Source organism: Acanthochromis polyacanthus, chromosome 20 (assembly GCF_021347895.1).
Source record: "Acanthochromis polyacanthus isolate Apoly-LR-REF ecotype Palm Island chromosome 20, KAUST_Apoly_ChrSc, whole genome shotgun sequence".
Classification (NCBI taxonomy): Eukaryota; Metazoa; Chordata; class Actinopteri; family Pomacentridae; genus Acanthochromis; species Acanthochromis polyacanthus.
This window is the reverse complement of record NC_067132.1, coordinates 29,201,968-29,226,986: the sequence shown is the minus strand read 5'-3', so window position 1 is coordinate 29,226,986 and position 25,019 is coordinate 29,201,968. Positions and strand designations below refer to the sequence as shown.

General features: G+C 44.2%; 1 protein-coding gene across 2 annotated transcripts; it reads left to right on the top strand.

The window, feature by feature from the left end:
- The first annotated feature begins 2,706 nt into the window (after nucleotides 1-2,706).
- ptchd1 (patched domain containing 1) lies at nucleotides 2,707-23,064 on the top strand. Of its 2 annotated transcripts, XM_022217504.2 has the most exons (5): nucleotides 2,707-3,059; nucleotides 3,327-3,896; nucleotides 8,455-9,169; nucleotides 18,656-19,359; nucleotides 21,401-23,064. In XM_022217504.2, exons 2-5 carry the CDS (start codon nucleotides 3,483-3,485, stop codon nucleotides 22,499-22,501), a joined length of 2,934 nt encoding a protein of 977 aa, XP_022073196.1. In that variant the 5' UTR covers nucleotides 2,707-3,059; nucleotides 3,327-3,482; the 3' UTR covers nucleotides 22,502-23,064. The 2 variants fall into 2 exon arrangements, with proteins under 2 accessions (XP_022073196.1, XP_051796418.1); XM_051940458.1 differs by having other exon boundaries at nucleotides 2,707-3,896.
- The last annotated feature ends 1,955 nt before the right edge of the window (nucleotides 23,065-25,019 follow it).

Sequence of the window (25,019 nt, the reverse complement as noted above, 5' to 3'; positions counted from 1 at the left end):
GACGTCCAGAACTTCCATCCTGGCTGCTAAAAAAGCATCACATCTGAGCGTATTATTAACAGAAAATCAAACACTCTGCGCAGACCTGCAAGGAAGAAACCAAATGCAATTGGATGTTTTGAGGCTCCACAGGTAAATTATACCATCTTTATTAAGATGCATAGTAAAGATGCATGTGTGTACTGCCTAGTTAAAAAACGTGACTCAATCATATTTTTAGGAGATTTTCATCAAGGAAACTGAAATGGCATGGAAGGTTTTGGTTTTTCATGCTACAAATGCAATAACAAAATCTCATTTTAACACTTCAATTCAGGCCAGTTTTACTTACACTACCAGTCAAAGCACTTAGAAATGACCAGGACTCATTGATGATTAGAAATTATTTGTACAGTTATGTTAGCATGTGGATAAAAGTGTGAGTTTTCCTGGAACATACAAAATTGCCTGGGTGACCATAGTGTATATAGCACAAAGTATATGACTTATTTCAAGGCCCTTCACATAGTAAGATGAAGACCTTACAAGATTATATTATAGAGAGAAACCCAACAAAAGCAAAGATTCCCTTTGAGCAGCTCTTTGGTGACCGTGGGAAGAAAAATCTCCCTTTAAATAGGAAGAAACCTTTGGAAGAATCAGGTTCAGGGATGACAGATGTCTGCTTTGACTGGGTGGAGGCCCTTGGAGTAAGGGTAAAGATGAGCAAGAGAAAAGTTTAGCAGGAAAAATTAGGCAAACAATGCATGAGAGGATAATAAACAGCAGGCCAGTAAGCACAAATCAGAAACTTGTTGGTCCAGATGCTACAGATACCTGCAGATAGGACAAAATGTAAACTATGAGGGGAAAAAGGACTAAACGATGGCAACCTGGAATGATGGAGAGAAGGTCACTGCATTATGGGAAATCCCACAGGAGTCTAGACCTATAGCAGCACAACTAAGGGATGGTTCAGGATCACCTGAGGCAGTCTCCATCAAAAAGTAAAGTTTTAATCCCAGGCTTAAAAGCAGAGACAGCATCTGCCTGCTGAATCCAAACTGAGAGCTGGTTCCACAGCAGAGGAGCCAGATCTCAGAACCACCAAGAACACACAAGTAAACCAGCAGAGAGAGTGCTATCAGTGGTAGTCAGAGCAAGAACTAGACTGGATCTCCACTTGCGATAAGAGTGTGAACTATGAGTCACACCCACTGACTGCGTTGTGTTCCAGAATTTCAGCTTTTGTTGGCACTCTGTGGTGTTTTCACCATAGAAAAATGCTCACTGATCATGCAGAGTACTGAGTTTAGAGAGTGGAAACTTAAAAAATCCAACCTTTATCATTGTTTCTTACATTTTCTTTTGCCAAAGACTGGTACTAGCACTGCTGTAGATGTTTTAGTTTAGTGAAACTGGCTCCAGTTATTCATAAGAGCCCCACTACTCAGCAGTAGGAGCTCAGAAATGCTGGATTTTTTCTTTATTGGAATTGTCAATTTCAGTCCAACACTTTGGACCATCAAAAGAATTGGCACAACATTTGATGCAGATGTTCATGATGTCCAGATGTTTAATGTAGATGACTTACAGTTCCGTCATCCTTACATCCTTCTTTGACCAGTAAAAGGAAAAAAATGTGCTTAATATCATGGCAAATAAAGTCTAGAAAATGTATTGTTGTAATGGAAAATTAGTTTTTTTATGAGAAGGTTATTCTCCATTATTTTTGGCACCTGAACTGCTGAAATATTCTACGATTCTTTAATATTTTTGGACACCAGTGGTCCACCAAAATCTGCTTTCTTACAATAAAGAGCTGATGTATTCATTGACTCATCCTGCGCTAAAGATGTGCTCTAAGTTGAAGTAATGGGTGTAAATAGTTAACCTCTACCAGTGTGGCACCTCTTGTAGAAAGCCTATGTTTCTGTAATATACCATTTGTTTTCAATCAGCCCCAAACACAGGGCATAAAGAGCTTTTCTTGGTTGTCTGTTTTTAATCCAAACATCCTTGATTTATGATATCAGGGGAGAGGAAGGAGCCATTAACGGTCCCATGCTGTCTAAATCCAAACAGACACGCAAACAAAACAAGAACTAGTGTGATCTCTGTCTGTCTGCACTAATTATTATCTCCACTTCTCCTCCTCCTCTCTTCTGTCACTTTTGCTTTTAATGCCACTGTATCAGACACCTCCACACCAGAAGCAGATTGAGAGTCAGCAGGTGTGTGTGACAGGGAGTGTGTGTGTGCAGTGTGTGTTTTTGGAGGGGGGATGGGTGGCATCACTATTGCTATAGGAACAAGGGCTGGCAAAAAAAAAAAAAAAGTAATTTGTCCGGTTTCCATGGCAACTTGCTACACAACAGCAAGATGCTTTATGCGTCTGCGAGAAGGACAAATGCGTTAAATTCGGTAAAGTTGCTCCAAATGCTGCAAAATAACCAGAGCATGTTATCCCATGAGGCGTGAAAATGTTAATTAATATGAGTCAAGCCTGCAGAAATCCCATTACGTGATAGTATAAGATTAGTATTCAGACAACAGCAGAGTTTTTCTCCAACATAAACGCCACTAAAAACACCTGAATTCCTCGAAATCTCTCCTCTCCGTTCGTTTCTCTGCATCGCAGCGGCGCGGAGCGGCGAGAGGCGGGGCGGAGGGAGAGGGCTGGGAGCGGGTCGTGAGGGCGGTGCAAAGGAGGCAGAGAGGGAGGGAGGGAGGGAGAGAGAGAGAGAGAGACGGTCCCCGGTTTGAAAGCCGGTAATTAGTGGCGGATGAACCGGGGCTCCGCCAAACCACCGGGGCGATGAGGAGAGGAGAGGCCGGACGACGGAGCGCCTTCTGCCGCAGAGGGAAACCCAGAGCAAGGCTGATCTGACCAGCAGCTCTAGCGGCAACCCCGGTGCGTGCACACCGCGTCACCTACCGTGCGACTCCCACCCACCCACCCACCCAGCAGGTTGCGTGGCGCCCTGGTGATGCAGGGTGGAGCTGGACGCACGGACCGGCGGCAGGATCAGGTCTCGGTGTGAGTCAGATGATCCCCTCCATCCCGCTCCCCTCTTTAGGTATGTACAGCGTGGCTTCAGTGTGAGTGCAACTACACTGTGGCTCCTCTGCAACTACTGGGATACAGTTTTTTTCTTAAACAATTTTCGGAGAAGACGCTTAACAAGTGTAATCATGAGCGCACTCTGCGATTTTGTGTTGCGCACGGAGCCATGCGGTCCGCAGGCTGCGCTGAACGCAGCAGAGTGTAGAGGCTGTTGGTGTGAAGCAGGGTGTCAGGGCTGAGAAATGCTGGCTCATTTGGCTGCTTTCTGTGCTTCTTCCAGCGGATGAGAGAACCCCGGGGAGAGGGGCGCCCCTGTGACCGGAGGAGGCTCGGATTCTCCCCGGCTTGGTGACCCTCCTGCGCAGGGGGAGGGAGATCGGTCCTCTCCCCGAAGCCGGCGTCACCGGGGCCCCACCGATGCGTCCGTGGGCCCCTGATGCTCGGCAGTGCTCCGGGGCTTTCCGGTCGGTGGGAGAGGCTCGAGCCGCGGCCGCGCGCTAGGATGCTGCGCCAGGTGTTGCACGCGGGCCTGAGGACCTCGTTCCACGCGCTGGGCCGGTTCGTGGCGAGCCACCCGGTGTTCTTCGCCTCGGCGCCCGTGCTCCTCTCCATCCTGCTGGGCGCCAGCTTCAGCCGGTACCGCGTGGAGGAGGACGTGGAGAGCCTGCTGGCGCCCAAACACAGCCTGGCCAAGATCGAGGGCAACCTGGTGGACAGCCTGTTCCCCGTGAACCGCTCCAAGCACGCGCTCTACTCCGACCTGCAGACACCGGGCCGGTACGGGCGCGTGATCCTCACTACCCGGAAGGGGAGCGTGCTGGACCCAGTTCACCTGGACACCATTCTGAAGGTACGCAGCACTCTGCATTATCACACTTTGATCACAGTGCAAACCGTTTCTGCAGTCAGTGAGCTGAAATGTTTCTTTCTGCAGATAAATCAAACAGGAAATGAATGAAAACTGTTTAAAAGTAAGATAATGATAAAAAATAAAGCAAAAGCAATTAAATAGTCATGTTAAAGAGGCAAATACCATGAGAAGTGCAGCAACAGATAGAAATGGAGTTTTTCAGTCACACACACAAAAACAGTGATTTAATCATTGAATCCTCTTGAAAGGTAAAATATTTGAAAATTTAGCATGTGTGCCCTTTAAATCACAATGTTTATGTCAAAAACTTATAATCCAGCCTTTAAAACAAACCTTTATTTTAGCCTGCAGACAACAAACTGATTTAAATCACATTTGCAAACAATTTCTACAAAGTCAGTGGGTTTAAATGTGATTTTCTGCAAATAAATCAACCAATAAATGAAGAAAAATTAATGGAAAGTGCTTAAAAGTAACATTATGATCAAATTAAAGCAGGCAAAAATGCAATAAAACGATGTTAAAAAGGGAAATGACAAATATATATATATGACCTATTGTATGCATGTATCAGAAAAATAATACAATAGATGGAATTTGTGTGTTTTAAAAGCCTCATCTGACCACTTTTCATACTCAGGCACACACACATGCATAAAAAACAGGAAACAATGATTTAAGGACTCATTGAATCCCTTTTAAAGGTAAAGTATTTGACAATTTAGCATCTGTGCCCCTTAAATCAATGAGTATACTTCAGAAACTGAGGCTCAGCTGCAGGATCCAGCCTTAAAAACAAACGTTCATTCTGACCTGCATGCTGCAACATCTGATTTTAATCACATTTACAAGCAATTTCTGCAAAGTCAGAGAGTTTAAATGTGGATTTTTGTTGACAAATCAACCAATAAATGAAGAAAAATGAATGAGAAGTGCTTAAAGGTGACATGACGATCAAAATAAAGGAGGGAAGAATGCAAGAAAGCTGTGCTGGAAAGGCAAATGTCAAATACATGAAGCCTACAGTTTGTTTGTATAAGAGAGACAATGCAATACAAGGCCTCGCCCATGGTGTTTTTGAGGCATTTTTGTATTCAGGCACACACACACATACACTAACATAAAGAAACAGTGGTTTAAGGACTCAGAGAAGCTGCTTGACAGGTAAAATATTCAACAATTAAGCATCTGTGCCCTTTAAATCACAGCATATACATCAAAAAGAGGCTCAGCTGCAGCATCCAGCTTTAAAAACAAACCTCGTTCAGAAACACACACACACAGAAAGGTCAATGTGTGCAGGTCAGGGCGCATATGCAGGCTGTCTCTCCTTCTCATTCTCAGTGATTGATAGTCATTAAGCAGAGCAACCACAGTCCCCTTTGGAATAACAACCTCTACGGCTACGATGCAGAGCTTCTCTATCACACAGCTGCAGCTCGGAGGCCTCCTTTCCACGTTGGTTTACCTCGGTGAGGTAAAGACAATTAGCCCCCAGAGCAATTAGATAAACGATTTCACGAGGCTGTAATCAGGCAGTCCTGAAACATCGAGCTCTGTTGTCTTTGTAAATGCACAGTCCATGGAAGTTTGTCAGAGATTCTTCTGACCCACTTTGCATAAACCCAGAACGCAGTTTCTAGTCCGTAGAGGTCTGCCATAGTTAGACAGCAGCTCGTCCAGTGCATCGTTTACTGCGAGCGAGAAACAGGTTGGTGCAGAAAAGAGAGCGCCGTGAAAGGATAACTCCATCGTTACATAATCTTACATGGTTACATATCATCTGAGAGCTTCACGATTCTGTATTTTTCCCTGTTTTTTCTGTGTGTGTCTTCGCTTGCTCTCGACCTGCCCTCACTGTGGGAGTTCTTCCATTTACCCAGAAGCTTTCCCACATCCCTTTGAGAATGGGTCTGGACTTGTTGCACGCACTAAGCCGCGGTGTGTGTTGGCAGAGAGAGCGCTATCGGTGGTAGTCAGCGAAAGAACTAGACAGGATTTCCACTTGCAATAAGAGTGTGAACTGTGAGTCACACCCATTGACTGCATTGTGTTACAGTATTTAAGCTTTTGTTGGTAAATAAATTGGCACTCTGTGGTGTTTTCACCAATAAAAAAATGCTCACTGATCAAGCAGAATAGTGAATTTAGAGACTAGAAACATGAAAAACCCAACCCTTACTGCTGCTTTTTTTTGCATTTTCTTTTCCCAAAGAGTGGCCCTAGCACTGCTGTAGATGTTTTAGCTTCATGAAACTAGCTCCAGTTATTCATAAGAGCCCCACTGCTCAACAGTAGGGGCTCAGAAATGCTGGATTCATGCAGTTTTCTTTATTGGAATTGTCAATTTCAGTCCAACACTTTGGATCTTACACCAGCAACATTTCAACTTTTTGCAGTAAACGGTTTGGTGTAAATTGGGGTGCAGACATTCATGGTTCCCAGAGGCTGAAAAGCGATTACTTTGCTCGTCCTGTTGCTATCTATCATGTGTCACCAGCAGGTCAAAGTATTCACATATCCAGCTCAGTATCTTGACATCCATCAAAAGAATTGGCACAAAAGTTGGTGCAGATGTTCTTGATGTCCAGATGTTTAATGTAGATGACTTACAGTTCCATAAACTTTCCTGCTGTTGCCAAGAAACCGCATCTCAACAAACCAAAGTATGTTTGTGTGGCACAATATGGAACAATGTCAAACTCAGAATGTCACTTTTTGTTTTGTAGTCCCGCAAGTTATTCATCATACACCACTAGGTAGCAGTAAGGGCTCAGAAAGGCAAAAGTCATGCTTTTTTTACATGTACACTACCATCAAAAGGTTGGACACACCTTCTCATTCAATGGTCTGTCTTCATTTTTACTACTTTCTACATTGTAGAGTCTCACTGAAGACATTAAATCTATGAAGCAAGATAAATGGAATTATGCAGCAACTAAACAATTGTGAAGTAACTCTTAACATGTCTTATATTTTAGATAGTAATCAAAGTAGCCGCCCTTTGCTTTGATTACTGCTTTTCACACTCTTGGTCTTCTCACCATGAATTTCATGAGGTAGTCCCCTGAAATGCTTGTCAAGGTTCATTTGTGGAATTTCTTGCCTTCTTAATGGGGTTGGGACCATCAGTTGTGTTGTGCAGAAGTCAGGTTGGTCCACAGTTGACAGCCCTATTTGACAACTGTTAGAATCCATGTTATGGCAAGAACCAATCAGCTAAAGAGAAATGACAATCCATCATTCCTTTAAGAACTGAAGGTTAGCCAATGTGGAAAATTACAAAAACCTTGAATGCATTCCAAAGTACAGTCACAAAACCCATCAAATGCTGCGAACAAACTGGCTGACACGAGGAAAGGAAGACCAAGAGTCACCTCTGCTGCTAGGATAAGTTCATCCAAGTCTCCAGCCTCAGAAATCACAAGTTAACAGCAGCTCAGATTAGAGCCCAGATAAATGCCACACAGAGTTCTAGCAGCAGACACATCTCTACATCAGCTGTTCAGAGGAGACTGACCAATCAGGCCTTTCTGATCAAATAGCTGCTAAGAAACCACTACTAAGGAAAAGCAACAAGCAGAAGAGATTAGTTTGGGCCAAGAAACACCAGGAATGGACATTAGACCAGTGGACATCTGTGCTTTGGTCTGATGAGTCCAAATTTGAGATCTTTGGTTCCACCTGCCGTGTCTCTGTGTGAACTGATGGTCTCTACATGCATGGTTCCCACCGTGAAGCATGGAGGAGGAGGTGTGATGGTGTGGGGATGCTTCGCTGGTGACACTGTTGGGGATTTATTCTTAAATGAAGGATGATGGAGAGTGCTGCACAGTGTGGTAAACACTCCTGTACAATTAACTGATGCCAAATCAAAATCACAGTTTGAAACTATGAAATCAGCAAATCACAAAGGCTGCATTTTGTGTTTGTATTTACTCTTTAACTTGTCCTGTTGTTGCCATGAATTTATCTGGTTCTTTATGCAAGTTTGCGTTCAGGTAATAAGATAAGAAATACCAAATTGGGCTTTAATTTAAGACACTTGAGGACCATGTATTGTGGATTTTAAGGCTAAATGCTAACCGTAATAATGACATATTGGAATAATTTGGCTGTAAAAGTGTCTGTACTTTCCAACAAATCGTAGTCCAGGTTGGTGCAAGGAGGTAACTTTCAGAAAAAAACCATTTTGAAGAGCCCTTCCTGCAGACACCCTCCCTTGAAGCCACTGCAGCACTCTGAGGTAGGAGACAGCTCTGTCCAATGTTCACTGTGGTAGAGACCAGCATCAGGCCTGTTGCCTAGTAACCAGCGCCGTGGATGCTGGCACTGTTGTCTTCTCGCCATAGAAACGGAGGAGGACTCGGAGACAACTATTGTTACTCTGTTGAGTAATGCACACATCTCTCCCTGTTATTCACACAGACAAACGATGAGAACACAAAGTAGTGAGTGAGTCAGTCACACTTTTAGCCCTTTAGACACAATCAGCCACCCTGAAACCTCCTTCTGTTCTTGTTTTGTCTGCTCGTAGCTCCACAGGCGGATCTACCAGATGCAGGTGACGGTCCCTGCCACGGGCTTCAACAGCTTCAACTACTCCTTCTCCTACCTCTGTCTCCCTGACGACAAGAACGTCTGCATCATCGATGACATCATCCGCGCCATGGAGGAGATCCAGGCGGCTCGCGCCTCCAACCGGTCCATCCCGGTCCTGCGGTACCCGATCACCCAGCTGGCGGACGGGCGGCAGGCGTACATCGGCCACCAGCTGGGCGGCGTCCAGGGTTGGGGTCCCAGCGGGGCGGTGCGAGCTCAGGGGACGGGAGCCAGGGGGGAGGGCGTCCGTTCTGCCAGGGCGCTGCAGCTCACCTACTACCTCCAAGCCCGAGGCGGCCTGATGGACCGGGTGGCCAGCCAGTGGGAAAAGGCCTTCTGCGCCGAGCTGCAGCACTTTGCGGCGTTGCACCCGAAGCTGGGGCTCTACCCGTCCACTTCCTCCTCTCTGAGGACAGACTTCCAGTTCTCCTCTGTGCTGGCACGGCGCCCCCTGCTGGCCAGCCTGGGAGTCTGTGGGGTCCTGGCCCTCCTCTGCTGCTCTATGAGGGACTGTGTGAGGTCCAAGCCCTGGCTGGGACTCCTGGCTCTGCTGTCAATCACACTGTCAGGCCTCACTGCTGCTGGAATACTCAACCTGACCGGGGCCACCTACAACTCCACATACCTGGGCATCCCTTTCGTCATGCTCGGTAGGTGTCAAGCTGATATATTTATGTTCAGGGCCTTTTTGGTGCATACTGTTGAACTCTTGTATGGTTGGTGAGTGCAGGGAACAACAACAGATAAAAGCTGAGAGAAATCAAAGAAAAGTGATGCTAATGCGCAGCAGGTAGAACGCTGTCGTTGCTTTTACGCTGCAGACTGCCTGTGTTCCCCGTCTGCTCTTTCAATACTTGGTTGTGATGGGTTTTGCAGATGCCCGCCTCAGGCTGAATGCCATTTCAAAGTAGACAGAGCATCAAAATGACTGACAAGTGGTAGGGCATGAACTTGACTTACTGATGGAGGGAGGATGATGGCACTATAATAGCATCTTATCTGACTGTGGGCAAAAAACTAAAGGTTTTACAAGTCAGTTTTTACGTTGCAGCTCCTGAACTGGAGTCTGAAACGAAGTCACACTATTTTACATCTCTAAAATAGTTAATGACTTAGTATGTCGTTCATCATTTCCTTCCTGATTGATAATGGTTTTTGATGTGGCGCGACTGCAGTTAAGGTTTGGCAAACTTGTTTAGTTTTAGTGAAAATACTTCACTTTCCGATAATGCAACCACTTTCTGAACTTTCTGCACCCATATCTCTTGCTACAATGCAACCTGCTGCCACTTTTTGAAGCTTCCTGAGCACAGCATGTACAGAATATTAGAACAGCTTCACTAACATCAGTTTCTTGGACTCACTGTTGAGTCTGTGGTTTATTCTCTAAAGAAAAAAGGAAAAATGTCAATTTTTGCTGGTGTTTTTTCAAACCTTACCCTGGCTTGGTGATGGGGGACGTAGAGACTTATTGTATTACACAATTCCCTCTTGTCTGTGATCCATGAAGCCTGAGGTTGTTCATTTTGCCCTTACAGTTGTGGAGCTGTTAGGAACTGGATTAGAGGATGTATTTTCAGGCAAAAATAATAAAGATAAAATAGAAATAGCTGAGGGCTTCTGGGGTTAAGGGAACCTTGGCAGTCAGAAATCAATGCTGCCTGTTTTTGGGAAACAAGAACCAAACAGCGGTCCTCTGCACCTATGTCCAGCGCTTTGTTGTCCCATCCATCCGCCCCAGTCTCCTCACCATAAGGCTCTGAGTCTCTGCTAGAATGTGGCACCACTTCCACCAGTGATTTTGAATATTTGATTACTTAACTTAAACAGCCCTGGGGCCTACAGCCTCTCCCTGCCCTACATTATCCACCCATGGCTGAATCCAGATGTGCGGATTTCCATGCACTTACAGGCTCGTAGACTCTATGGAGTGTTGAGGAATGGCCTCATCCAGCGTTCATCAGGTTCACTGACCACTAGTCCTTCGGATGTAGCCTACTGAAAAATGCACGACTAAAGGAAGGACATCTGGATTCAATCCGTCACAGGACTTAAGGGTTGTACTGTTGTCGATCAGAGAAATTCTTGGTTGAGTGAAATCATGCGTGCTCTTCAACCAATCGATTGCATGTTATCTCTGGATGAACTCACTTTGGCACGGAGAACTCGACCTGCTAGCCTTATTAACCTAAATGAATTCCAAATTGGCAAAAAATAGTATTTACAGCGTATTAAATCATTTTAACCTGTTGTTTTACACTGAAATTCAAACAGACTGAAAATAGAACTATATTAACTGGTGATTGAGGAACAGGTAAATTAGTTTGTCGTGTTTTTTTTGGTGATTTGCCATTTTGGTTGATGAGCTGGGATAGATCTGCAAATGCATTTTTGCTAAACAAAGCCACACCAGTGACTTCTTTGACATGGTGTCAATCAGACTAACAATTATTCTCTTGATTGATTCATTTATTTCTAAAGAAAAATGTCCGAAAATGGTCTTAAATGATGATTAAAGTCCAAGATGACGTCCTTAAATGTCTCAAACCAAAGATATTCAGTTTTATGTGGGAGGAGAAAGGAAACGAGAACATATTCACATTGAAGAAACTGGAATCAAACAATTCTGGCTTTTATTCCCCTAAATGATTACTAAAACTGAATAACTGACTCCTAAAATAGTCGACTGGTTGACTAATCATTGTAGCTGTGGGTTAGTTTGGAGCCGACTCTGAGGAAACATTCACTACACATTACAGAAGAAAAGCACTCAGTGAGCACAGCACTCCATCAAGTCTGCTCAGTCGTCGTATCATTTCCAACAGATTAAACTTTTAATCTGTGCATGTGCATGTTACGTACAGATACCGAATCGTGTAGCCTAAATATGTAGCGGACGCACAATTTAATCAAATGTTCCTTGTCTGATTTCTAACGGATGGGACCAAGAGATTAAGGTCCTGTCCGTCTGCCAAAATCTAATCACTTGGTCCCTGTGGCATTTCTGACCTTCCCTGAAAATTTTATCCAAACTCCATTTTTGAGTAACGTTGCACACAGACGAACAGACGGACAGACAGACGGACAGACAGACGCTGATCGTCACATAACTTGGCAGAGTAATAAGTTAGAACTACTCCAAAGTAATATTTTAATCCTGGAAGGCTATTCATGGAGAGCTTTTCTTGTTAAAGTAAGACCAGCGATTTCCGACCAGTGAGAGTTTGAATGCATGAGAGCATATCAACTGAAGCTACTCTGGTCCGATGTCATGGAGGCCACACATCCTACAGATGTCTTTAAACATTTATTTTCTCCTCAGTCAGCCCACACCATGAAAGCTATGAAAATAAAGACGTACAAAAACATTTCAGATATACACAAAAAGTGCCTCTAATTGGACGGATTCCAAAAGTAAGTCTTTCAAGTTGGTTTTCTGTCTTTAGATGGGTCCGATATGCTAGCTTGCGACAACAAATAATGCCAACAAATAAAGCCTAATAGTCACAATTACAGCATGCTTTTTAGGCCGTATCATTTCCTCTCTGGCATTTTCCTCCTCAGCCGTACTACATCTGACTCCCCCAAAAGTAAGCTGTGATCATGTGACTTGTTTCGTCCTCCATCAAATGAGCGTTGTAAAACAGCATCACGTTTTAAAGGTGTCACCTTTCTCAACATCGTATTTATCGTGCTTTAAATTAGTTGTAATGACCATAGGATTTCAATAATTTATAAAATGACGACAAAAAATAATAACTAACGTTGAAACTATAAATCTTTTGGACAGTTACATTAACCGATCGATGGAGCCGTTCACGTTGACACTCTAAATCCTGCAGATTCTAGACTTTCTGACCACCAGCTCTGTTCTTGTGTTCCATATTTGTTCATAGCATGAGGATGCAGACTGGAACACATGTATGCAAACATGTGAACAGCTCAGTTCACATCTTGCCACTGGTTTCATGCTAACAGCTGGTAGCAGTACCACGCCAATAATTGTCTTAATTTACCAGCAAAGCAGACAAGTAACTACACAATGACATTTTTAAACCGTTTTTAAATTGATTACCCTATCAACTATTTACCTCGTTTTCCAAAGAATTGTTCCCACAACTTGCACACAGTGAAGTTTTTAAACATTTTTTAAATTCATTACCTCATTTTTTTACAAGAAAAACTCATAAGAAACTTGAAAATTAAAAAAAAAAAAAAAAAACTAGAAGTTTTACCAAACTTGGACCGCCCAGCGACAAAGATGACCCCTGTGACCTTGAAAATGAGGTCACGGTCACCAAATGCAAACCTGACCTGTGTCTTATTATGGTTCAGCTGTGTACCAAATATGGTGAGGCTACGTCAATATTTTATGGAGTTATCGCGCGGAAACCAAAGTGTTACAGACAAACAAGCAACCAATCAACCAACCAAGACCATGCAGCTCAAAACAATACCTCCCGGAAAACGATGTTTTGCTGGGCGGTAACAACAAAAAACGACCATGTAAAAGCAGCCACTTGCTCTGGTGATGAGTTTTCCACATTTATTCCTGCTGGTGTTGAAATTTAGTTTCTTACCAAACATTGTCTACACATGAGAATTTAGCAGTGTTTGTTTTTCTGATCTTTGTTACCTAAAGTATAAAAAAAACTATGAGCAGTTTAACAAACCATCTCTGCTGCTGAAGCAGTGACTGTTTGATTAGATTCTAATTAGGCAGCAGCCTGTGTGTGAAACGAGGACAATAAAGTTCTATCGCTGCTTGTATATTCATCTGAGTTTCATTCAATTCTAAATTCATTTAGAGAATTGATTTATTTGTTTGGACAGAGATAAGACAGGGAGAAGGGCCGGAGAGGAGACGGAACAAGTGGGGAGGAAACTCTGCTGTCAACCCGAGAATAGCTGCAGAGTGAACAGAAAAGACGAGGAAACCGAGAGACGAAGAGAGGGGGCTCTGTGTAATATCACTCCAAGCGCAGGCGGAGATAAGGATTCTCTGAGCAGAAAATGAAGTTAAACTGGAGCTAGAAGGAAGACGGGCAGAGCAGGGAAGGAGGAGGATTCTTCAGAATGCAAGTGGGCAGACAGAAAAAGGTGGGAGGAAGTGTGAGGCGAGAGAGAAGCATCGGATTAGGAACAGGGAGAGATGCAGGATATTTTAAAAAAACGTGGCGTTGTGACAACTTTGTGCGTCTTTCAGAACCAGACGCCGTTTCACACCGGACTCGTTAACTTAAAAAGCTGGCACAAGAGACACAAAATAGTAGCAAACAGCCCGTCCCAGTAGCCCCCTAGGTGTGCTATTGTGCACAAAAAGGGAGAAAACTGATGATTTTAAAGGAGAACTCTCATCTGTTTTCCATCAGTGCTGCTTCTGTGGCTGATGCTAACTTCTCAGTCTCCACCTCAGCTGTTGCAGAGACTGAGAGAAACGGCGTCCATCAGAGCAACAGCTCCCTGCTGCATGATCTTCACTTGAATCTTCTCATTTGTTGCCAGGCGAGACAGAAAGTAAACACAGAAATTAACCGCTTGAAATGGCCGTTTGCTAACCGCATTAGGGATCTCCATCGGGGACGACCTGCTGGCTGACCAAATTACCTGCATCCGCCACGCAGGAGGCCCGCTTAGAGGAAACTCAAGAACCAAGGGAAATGATGTATTTCCCCCGATAATGGTGAGAATCTGCAGCTACTTACATCCTTGATGAGTCATTTTAAGCCGGGTTTTAAAGACAATATCTACAGGTAGCTTGTCTGATGCAGCTGTCTGTTTTTACTTCATCAAGGAACAACGGTGTTACGTGACAATCGGCGTACGCTTGTCTGTCTGTCTGCAACATTACTCAAAAACAGACCAACGGATTTGGATGAAAATTTCAGGGAAGGTCAGAAATGACTCAAGAACCAAATGAGTAGATTTAGACAGTGATGCAGCTTATAGTCTGGATCCACAGATTTGTTAAAGATTTCTGTGTCATCACAAGATAGACATGGAGTCACTGTAACCATGACAACAAGTGAATGCTACATCAGCTGCCTGCTGACGATCACATGACTGCGATACGACTACAAATCCACCAGGACTTATCCATCAGAAGTGACACAAGGAACAACTGATTAAATTGTGGGGGTGTTTCTGAGTCCCACTGTTTCCTGCCGCCCGCTACATATTTAGGTGATTCGGTGTGTGTACATAACGTACACATGCATAACACACGCCTGTGCTCAGCGCAAGGTCGTTTTTTGTTTACAGCAACTTTGCTGACTGAAAGAATCTTAATATTTATAGGATAAATTTGGTGTTCTGTTTGGGGTTTTTTTTGCATTTCTTGTTCAACAAATCCTGTGAAAAGACTAAAATCAACAATGACTAACCTCTCAACTCTGTGCCGCACATCTCCACTGATGCTGAAAAGCTGATATTACCATGAAAAGATGCTGTAGTTTTTGATTTAATTCCATTGTGCTGCCTCAAACGCTCACATTAAATGTGGATTAGCCTTAACTTTCCCCAACAAATGCATCGTTTTGTCACATTTGACCAGATGTTTGAGGAAATTACAAATAGTTTCGGGTCTTGTCTTTGAATTGTTGCGGACAAAAATATGCATGAGTACATTCTTTATACTCTAAAACTTATTTATTATCCTAATTTTGACACTTCAAGGAGGATTCTGTCTGGGCTCTGGGAAAAGGCACTATTTTATAGTATTTTTTTTTTTACATTTTATGTGTAGATAAGTGTCAGATTTACTAAAATAATGAGCATTAATGATTTAAATTTTTTGTCATTTGATACTTTTAGGAGTTGCTTTAAAGCGGAGTTATATGTAGCCGAAATGAACAGAAGCATTTGATCAGTTTTGCTGACTTTAAGTGAAAAAGCGGGTTACTTAAAGCAAAAACATGATTATAGTTCCCGGTATGAAACAGTCGTGGTTGCATCACTGGTGTGCTGCTCCTCTGCAGCAGCAAACAAGCCAAACCCGGAGTTTTCAGTGTGATACAACGGTCCTGTCAGTTTTTCCTCATGTCTTGGTGCCTGATCGTGCACGTAAGTGCATGTTTAACTGCCTTGAACTGGTAAATATCAAGCCTCAGCCTTCCTTTTCTGTTCTCCTGTTCTCTCTGCAGCATTAACTTCTCCACCTTTTCCTCTGTCATCCTCTGTCTAACTCGCACACACACATGCACGCACGCACGCACACACACACACACACACACACACTACAGAGCTGCAGACTTTGTGTTGCACCCACGCCTCAAGTGTCGGTACAGTTTGCCTCTGCGAAGGTGTTAAGTGTTTCGCCTTGGTGAGGTCACTGCAGGGGGAAGTGGGGGGTGTATGTGTGTCCCCGGTGATTCACGGTGGCCATGGCAACCGCGGAGGGGAAAAAAAAAATCACATTAAAAGCCATCTGCTGCACACGTATGAACACGTATGTGCATGCACGTGCCACTGGACACGCGTGAGTCCATGCATGGATGGAGCGTCGTGTTTAATGCAAACTGATTTGCATCAAAGTGAGCGAAAGTCCAAAAGTTACTGCTGCACTTTGAAGCTCGACTTCTACACAGGGAAGAGGCCGCATTTTATTCTTAAATTATTCCTGATTTCAAAATATGTTGTTCTAATTGTGTAAATTCAGAGTGTAAGCCGGTGGGACGACTTTGTAAAGAGTAAAAATTACAGAGAAGACATTAACTGCAAATTATAAATTAGTAAAACTATAAATCTAAAATCATTTCTAGACCATGACAAGTTGTTGTGATCCTAAAATATAATACTAGATTGCTCATTGTTCTTTTGTCATTTTGTGTCTCATTTTTGTAATATTTTTGCTTTGTGTTTGTTGTTTTTTTGTCTGATTTTTGACGTTTGTCTGCCAGTTTTGTCGTTTTATTTCTTGTTTTTGTTTTGCGTTTCCTTTTTGTTTCTCGTGTTTTTTGCCTTATTTGTGTCATTTTGTGTTTTGCTTTATTTGTTGTTTTGTGTATCGTTCTGGTCGTTTGGTGTGTTTTTTGTCTCGCTCGTGCTGTTTATTTTTTGTAGTTTTGTTTCTCGCTTTTGCCATTTTTGTCTCGTTTGTGTCCATTTTTTGTCGCTTTGCAACTTTTTTTGTCTAATTTTTTGCATTTGTTTTGTGTCGTTGGTCTCATTTTTTGTCCTTGCATTTCTTGTTTTTTTTATTTTGTGTCTAATTTTTGTAATATTTTGTCTTGTTTTTGTTGTTTTTTTGTCTGACTTTTGTAGTGTTGATCATCAAGTAAAATACTATATCATTCACATAGCTGTGACTAAATGTTTTGTTCCTTGGTGGAAACTCTGTGATCTGGAAGTTGTAATGTGTAAATGATAAACTGAGACATCGTGATTTTTCCTAAGAAATGTCAGATTGTTCATAAGGTTTTGCAAAAAGATAATTCCTTAAATGTGGACATTTTCAGAATGTACTTCTTTCCACTAAAACAAAGGAAAGATTAGGAGCTGTGGTTACTTATAGGTCATTATGCTGTCATTTTACTGTTCACTGGAGATCAAATTGGGCTGAACTTGGCCTTTGAACTGAAATGAGTTTGCCAGCCATGCTTTAAGCTGCGTTCTCATGCTCTGCTGCAGCAGCGATGATCCATTTTCTCAACTTCGGTTCTCCACGTCAGAAGAAAAACTGCCTTTTCACGCTGGCTCACATCTGTCGTTTCACATATCTTCACTTCAAACAGGACTGAAGTGAGACATTATGCACAGAGGGACAGTTCAAAGGCAGTTAATGCACAGTGTGATTCGGCGAAATGAATACACAAAAGCAAAGGAAATAAATTGGCTGGAAACGTGTGACTTTAAAGACCTTAACGTCACACATGTGGTTGTGCAGACGTAATTTAATGCTGCTTTAATTGAATTTTTTGGCTGTTTGTGGGCAACAAGCTGTAACGTTGACATTTTATCACCTTGTAAAAATCTTTAGTTGCTCATTTGCCCATCCAGCAGACACACAGAGGAACATTAGGTGTAAAATTGGCTCTTCTTTTAGCTTTGTTTTTTGTTATCTGGTTCTTTAGCTGATAGATGCTCCTCTGTGGTCACAAGCCAGTGGCTGCTTGTGCCTGTCAGGCGTTTGATGCTGAGCAGGTGGTGGATAATTGGCTCATAGGAGCTTTTTTGCTGCTTTCTGTGGCTTAAAACCAGTGGTGGAAAGTGTTGTTGCTACTTTATGCTGTCATTTCCCTTACATACCTCCAAACTAAACATTAGAATCTCATGTTCAAAAAATGTTTAAAGGATATTTCTCATTTGAAACAGTGTTCCTGTGAGGTTAAAACAGGATGTTTTAAGAATTTTGTGAGGACGACAGAATCTGTTCCGTGTCAACAAATCAAGAACGTTCAGAGAATATTTCCAGATGTTACTGAGGCAGTTGTAAACCAAATGTTCCTGTAGTGTAGTGTATTATCAAAGGGTAAAACATTTTGCTGCAAACTCATGAGGATGCTTAAAAGGTAAACATTCTTCCATAGATGTTCCGTAAATGTTCTCACGACGTTACATGATAACAAAGCATTGATGTTCTCAGCGCAACATTCGGAAAATGTTTGGAAAGCCTTCTTTGAACTGTTTCTTTAAGAACAACATTCTGAAAACAAAAGAAAAATTTCTCTTGAAAAAATCACTAGAGCTTGGTAGAACTTCCTCTTTTTAGAACGACTAACAGTAGAAAGAACTGAACTAAGACGTGAACGAAGACCGTGTTTCACTGGAACATTCAGAGGAGGTTTTGAGAACGTTGTCAGGACCGCAGATTCTGTTCCATGTTAAAAAAAGACGAGAACGTTCTCTAGCCAACATTCAAAGAATGACTCCAGATGTGTTTGAGGTGGAACGTTCTAAGTGCAACATTCGGAAAACATTTTTGGGAGCATTTTTAGAATGTCTTGAGAGAACTGTCCTTTCTTTAAAAGCAACATTCTTGGATCTAAAAACAAACTTCCTGCTGAAAAAATTACCAGCAGAGCTTTCTCAGAACGTTTTTAGAGCTAGAAATGTGGGAACTTTATGAGAGCGTTACAAAGCCTTGAAACTAAACATTGTTTGGAGTTTCATCTGTGGTCGTTTCTGTTTCCTGTCAGGCCACGGCCTCTTCGGCTCCTTCGAGATGCTGTCGTCATGGAGACGAACCCGGGAGGACCAGCACGTGAAGGAGCGCGTGGCGAGCGTCTTCGAGGACGTCATGCTGCGGTTCTCCGGCTCCACCATGCTCCACCTGATGACGCTGGGCCTGGCCGCCTCGCCGCTCACCAACATGGAGGCCGTGCGACTCTTCTGCCGCACCGCCGCCCTCGCCGTCACCATCAGCTACGTTTACATGTTGTCCTTCTACAGCTCCTGCCTGGTGTTCACCGGCTACCTGGAGACCGGCTACAGACACGGCTGCTTCTGCCGGCGGGTCCCCAAACCGGACCGGCTGGACTCTAAGCCGGCCTGGTACCGGTGTTTGATGTACACCCGCTACCAGGACGAAGCGCAGACCACCACCAACCCGCCACATGGGGTCGCTCACACTCACGCTCACACGCCAAACCCTAACCTGGCCCACACCCATACGGCGAACAACCCCGGCGTGCACGGACACGTGGCCAACTCCACGCACACGCATCCACACTCTCACACGCATTCCACGGCGAGCACGGACCCTCATCCTCAGGACTCGCACCTTCTGCTGGGGTGTGTGCGCCGTTGCTATGGAGACTGGATCACTAACACTTATGTCAAGCCTTTTGTGGTTCTGCTCTACCTGGTTTACATCTCCTTTGGGTTGATGGGCTTCTTGCAGGTGAGACACACACCACCATAAGTTTTTGTTTTCACATAAACTACTGTTCAAAAGTCTCTTCTGGAAATGCCACATTTGGATTTTTGGATCGAAAATCTATGTAAATGCTCAGCCATATCAAAATTTCTTGGAAAAGGGGGGCTTCTCAGAGTGTTTTAAGATCCGACAGGCACTTCTGATGGAGCGTACTGCTCCTTTAAATACGTATTTGTCTTTATTTTTGTCTGTTGCTTTGTCATAAGTTACAAAGCAGAGGCAGAACCACTATCGAACATGGGAACATACGTTATTGGTCCTGTTTTAGTGGCAGTAACGCACATGCAAATATTCCAACACAATGTAGCATTAGAGTAGCCTAGCCGCGCTAGACAACCCACAGCAACGAATTTAATTCTCTGCCAGGGGGGTCTAGTTACCCTCCATAAGGCTCGAGGCTGGATTCTCCTAAAACTGGCCGGACCAATCACCATGAAGTGTAGAGTCAGAAGGCGGGCGTAACGAAGTGACGACAGAGGCGTGACGATTCTGACAGAAACAACCGGCGCACAATAAACAGTTATCTTTGGACTCGGCTTTGGCCACAGCCCTTAAAGATTTGAAGCTAAAATTCAACTTGAAAGATAAACAAAGGACGGCACTGAAGTGTTTCATTGAGAAGAAAGATGTATTTGGACTTATGCCGACGGGATATGGCAAATCCTTAATATACCAGTTGGCTCCGCTGGTTGGGAAGCTAATGGGACTTAGCCACAATCTGGCGCTCTAGGAACTCCGTCAGCCTATTCGTTGTGCTGATTGGTTGTATACCTACCCAAATGCTGCAGAGTGATTTGAAAGACAACCTTTTAGCCCGCCTCCCTCCCTGTCGAGCGGCCCTAGACCCTTGTGTCTTAAGAGCTGGGTCTAGCGCGGCTCGGCTAGCATTAGAACACAGGAGTGATGGTTGCTGGAAATGTTCCTCTGTACCCCTATGGAGATATTCCGTTAAAAATCAGGTTTTTCCAGCTAGAATAGTCATTTACCACATTAACAATGTCTACACTATATTTCAGATTCATTTAATGCGATCTTCACTTAGAAAAAATCTGTGTTTCTTTCAAAAATGAGGACATTTCTAAGTGACCCTAAGCTTTTAAACAGTAGAGGATGTAGATCAACAAGGTAGAGTTACATCTGTGCCATTTTAAGTCATGAAGGGATTATTTTCATTGAAAATTCTTCTAAAATATGTTCGTCTGGTATACAGCGACGACTTTTTTACAAGTTAAACCAACAACCGACAGACACTTAAAGAGAGCACATGCCCAAAGGTTCATGTCAGGACCTAGTACCACGTAGTTGCTTCCTCATTGAGCCTCAACAACCTTCTCAGCACATAATTCTAGCTTTCCTTTTCACGCTGAATAGAGGGTTTGCGTCTAATGCCTGCGTACCTGTAGTCACCCTCTGTTTAAAGCAGCTAGTATGTTTACATTCACTGCTCATCAAGATGCATTGAGTGTGGGAATCTCTGCTGGTGCATTGCAGCACATACTATCGCCATCGCTGGAGAGGATGTGAACCTTGTGGCAGCTATTTTGTATCGAGTCACCTGTGTGAACAAAACTGGGAGCCCATCCAGAAGCACTGCTGCTATAAAACTGACATCAATGTTGTACAAAGTGAGCCGTGCTGACAGAGTAGTTGGTGTTTGAGTGTTGTGTTACTGCCTTTATTCTCAGGGCCGTGATGGATGACTTAAATTTGGCGTCGGTTCTTTGGCTGCCCAGATGAGACGTGCAGTGAATGCATCAACATCGTCTGTGTGTCATGAGACTCCATTACTGCCGTATTTGACTGCTGTGGATTGCTGTGAGCTCTGTTGGCTGTTTACTTTATGAGGATTGGCACTTGTTTTCTAACTGCACCAAGTTTATTTGTCAGCCAGGACGAGATGACAGCAGTGACGTCGTGTTAAATTTATGTCTTCTATGTGATTAAATCGTCTTCACACCAGATACAAGACACCAGAGTGTAACAAATGTGTTTCTGTTGCCAACAGGTGACCCAGGGTTCCGACCCCAGCGCACTGGTCGCCATGGACACAGCAACGGTATTGTACACCCGCGCCCAGCAGCGTTACTTCAGCTCGTACTCCCCTGTGATTGGATTCTACATCTACGAAAGCGCCCCCTACTGGAACGCCTCGGTGCAGCGGGACCTGCTGGAATACGCCAAAGGCTTCCAGAGGATCAGCTGGCTGGAGGCGTACCTGAACTACCTGTCGGACCACAACCAGTCCACCAGCCAGCCGCGGGAGAACTTCACCCGCACGCTCCGCCACTCCTTCCTCCGCGAGCCGCAGTTTGCCCACTTTGCGGACGACATCATATTTGCGGAGCGGGGCCAGGGCGAGGAGCCCGACGTGGCGGCGTCGCGCATCTTCCTGGTCGCGAAGACGACAGAGAACAAGCGTGAGGAGATGTCGGTGCTGCTGGACACGCTGCGCCGCCTGTCGCTCACCTCGCGAGTCCGCTTCCTCATCTTCAACCCTTCCTTTGTGTACCTGGACCGCTACGCCGCGGCGGTCAGCTCCCCGCTCAGACACTCACTGTTGGCGGTGCTCTTCCTGTTGGGTTTGTCGTCGCTGGCGGTCGTGGAGCCACTGGTTTCCGTTTGGCTCGGCCTCACCCTGCTCTCCGTCCAGTTCGGAGTGCTGGGCTTCATGACCTTATGGGGCGTGGAGCTCGACTGCATGTCCGTGTTGTGTTTGATCTCGGCTCTGGGGCACTCGGCGGACTGCAGCGGCCCCCTCCTCTGCGGCTTCGCCTCGGGCCGGGGTGAAAGCAGGACTCGCTGGGTGAGGGTGGCTCTGGAGAGACACGGGGTTCCCTCCCTGCAGACGCTCATCTGCTACAGCGTCGCCCTGGTGCCTGTCGGCTCCGTACGCTCCAACCTCACGCGCACACTGTTCCGCTGCCTCACCCTCACGGCCGGATGCTCGGCCCTGCACACGCTGGCGTTCCTGCCCACCCTCCTCACCTTCCTGCCCCCCTCCAAGAGCCGGGGTCACCGGCCCGGAGGGGAGGGCCAGAGGCAGGAGGTCGAGTGCGTCGAAATGAACGACAGCACCAGAGTGGTCGACCAGATCACCACCGTCTGAGCCAGGGATGGTGATATTCTTTTGGGCTCCTGCGTTGCCATGGCGACTGCCGGCTGGGAAGTGCTTCGTTGGAGTCCGAGCAGCCGCTGAGCGTGCTGCTGACGAGAATGCTGATACTCGTGAAGACAGTGGAGGAAAAAAAGGAGGGTGCGACAGAAGAAAGATGGGAAGAAAAATAAGAGTAGAAGGTCAAGAGAAAATAGATTCAAGAGAGCAGGAGGCAGATGAAGGCAAGGAAGGAGAGGAAGACGGTTCCAGTGCAGTGTATCCATGGTTACCTGCTTGTTGCTAGCGCTGTGCGGCATGTGAATGAGGGTTTTTTCTCGAACAGTCAGTCGGAAGTTGAGGATCAGCTCTGGGTGTGATGTTACCACAGAAGAAGTGCCACAATTTTCACGTCTACCAAACTTGCTTTAGATCTGATCCCGTTGTTTTGCTACTGCTATCTGTTCGCCATATCAAGTCGCACAAATACAGCTACAATGACATGAGGCAATCATCTGTATGACTCGAGTATTTCTACTTTAATGCTGGACAAATAAAGTCAAAATAAGGAAACATGATCTTAGGTTTTTGTGGTCTGTAGTTTGCTATAGCAGTGTGGGACATTTTTAAAAGGAAAGTTTTAGTCTGAGAACTCAGACACCACTGAGGTGTCTAATGGATTCTTTGAATCCGCTCTGAAACCGCTGGAAGAAAGAACAGGTTAGGGTAATTATGATGACTCCAGTCTCCCCAGAACGCTGTGTCTTTAAAGTCAAAGCTGACTGCTTCAGTAATCCTCTGAGCAAAACTAAAAGGGTTGAAATGCTTTGATGGTATTGGGCTGTTGTTTGGCATATTCTCTTTTTTAAATAATCCTGAAAATCTTGAACACTTCAGAGGTTAGCAGAGGCTAAAATTCTCGCTGTAAAAATTCGGAGGTCGGTGTATTGAAAGTTTAGGACTTTCTCACATATTTCAAGTTCAACAGAAATGTAATTAACTTTTGTTTTATCACTCAAATTAGTCTAAATTATATTGCAGTTCACAGCATTCACACCACATACATGTATACTCAAGTGCATTGTGAAGTTGCGCTGAAATGCTGCTTGTACCTTGATTTAAACTTGCAGTATTTTTTTAATCTTAACTTGTAAAGTCAAGTCAGAAAACAGTCAAATCCAATGTTTATTCAGTCCAGCCATGCAATGCAGACATTGTCGATGTTGGTGATTATATATATATATATATATAGCATATAGTCATGAATAAGTAAATATTAAGATGTAAATGTCACGGTGCATTCGTCAGCCAAACATCAGAACAGAGAAAATCAAACCTCCTTGAATCAATCAGATTTAAAATTAAAACTGACTCACCAACTGAGAGGCACGTGTAAAAAAAAAAACCTGTCGATTTCTGCACATAGCTTCCATATAAGATTCTCAGTTTTCTGTATTTTAGCAGTCCTGCTGCAGTTTTCTGTATATGCTTAGTCACTCAGGGATGAATTCTCTCTTATCTTTGCTGTTTGACAGGCAATGCATTTATCAGAATGCTAGTGTTCCTCCTGTATTTCTGATTTGTAGATCATTTTGAATGAAAGTATTGTTCTCTTTCAACCTCCTGTGATTCACCCCCCCTGAAGGGAACTGAGCTTGTTGCTTTTTTACTACTGAATCCATCTTTGAAGTTGAAGGTCTGTGTGTGGGAGAGCTTGCTATTGTTAATCCACGCTCCTCTGACAATCGCCTGAATGAAAGTATTGTCCGGGCTCCACATCCAACGGTACGGCACGAAAAACACCAGCTTCCCACCCATGAGCGCTGCCAGTTGACTCTCCGAGGAGCACATGCACAAGCTGGAGGGAAAGCTAACTGTGACGGCCGTGTCGTCTTTTGTACAACGTGCTACTTATACAATTACAGGGCTGAATGCGGTTCTTTCTAAATATAATCCACTCTTAGTGTACCACTGTGCTGCATTCTCTGTAGAAATGGTAGATTGCAGGAATACGTGCTCTCTGGAAATGTTTTTCTGCTTAAAAAACAGTGGTGCTGAGCTCAGGGAGGTGTAAAAAAGATTCACACAGTGATCGAAAAATGCGTGTTTTCCAAAATAAAACTGCCTCTCTCTCCATAACCAATAGCCCGTTCGTTCAAAGTTAAGATTGGACCCTCAGGATAGAAACACTCAAGGCTTGGTTCTGCCGCCAGAAACCACCAACACCTCCCACACTCGATTGCTGTCAATCCAAATGCAGCTTGCTGCCGATTCTGTTGCTGTTTGGTTTCACAAGTGGGGCAGTGTGGGAGCTGTGGAGTTTTACGTCAAACATGGAATAATAAGCTGCAGCTGCCATTTAGGCATCATAAATCAACAATGTTTAAGGGTTCTGGAATGCATCTGGTTTGGGAGAACGTTGAGAAACAAGGAAAACTAAACAAGGCTGTAAAGAACAAAGATTAAAGCTGCAATATGCAAGATTTGAGTATAAATATAGCATTAATGTAGAAGCAAAACAGTTACTGAAAGG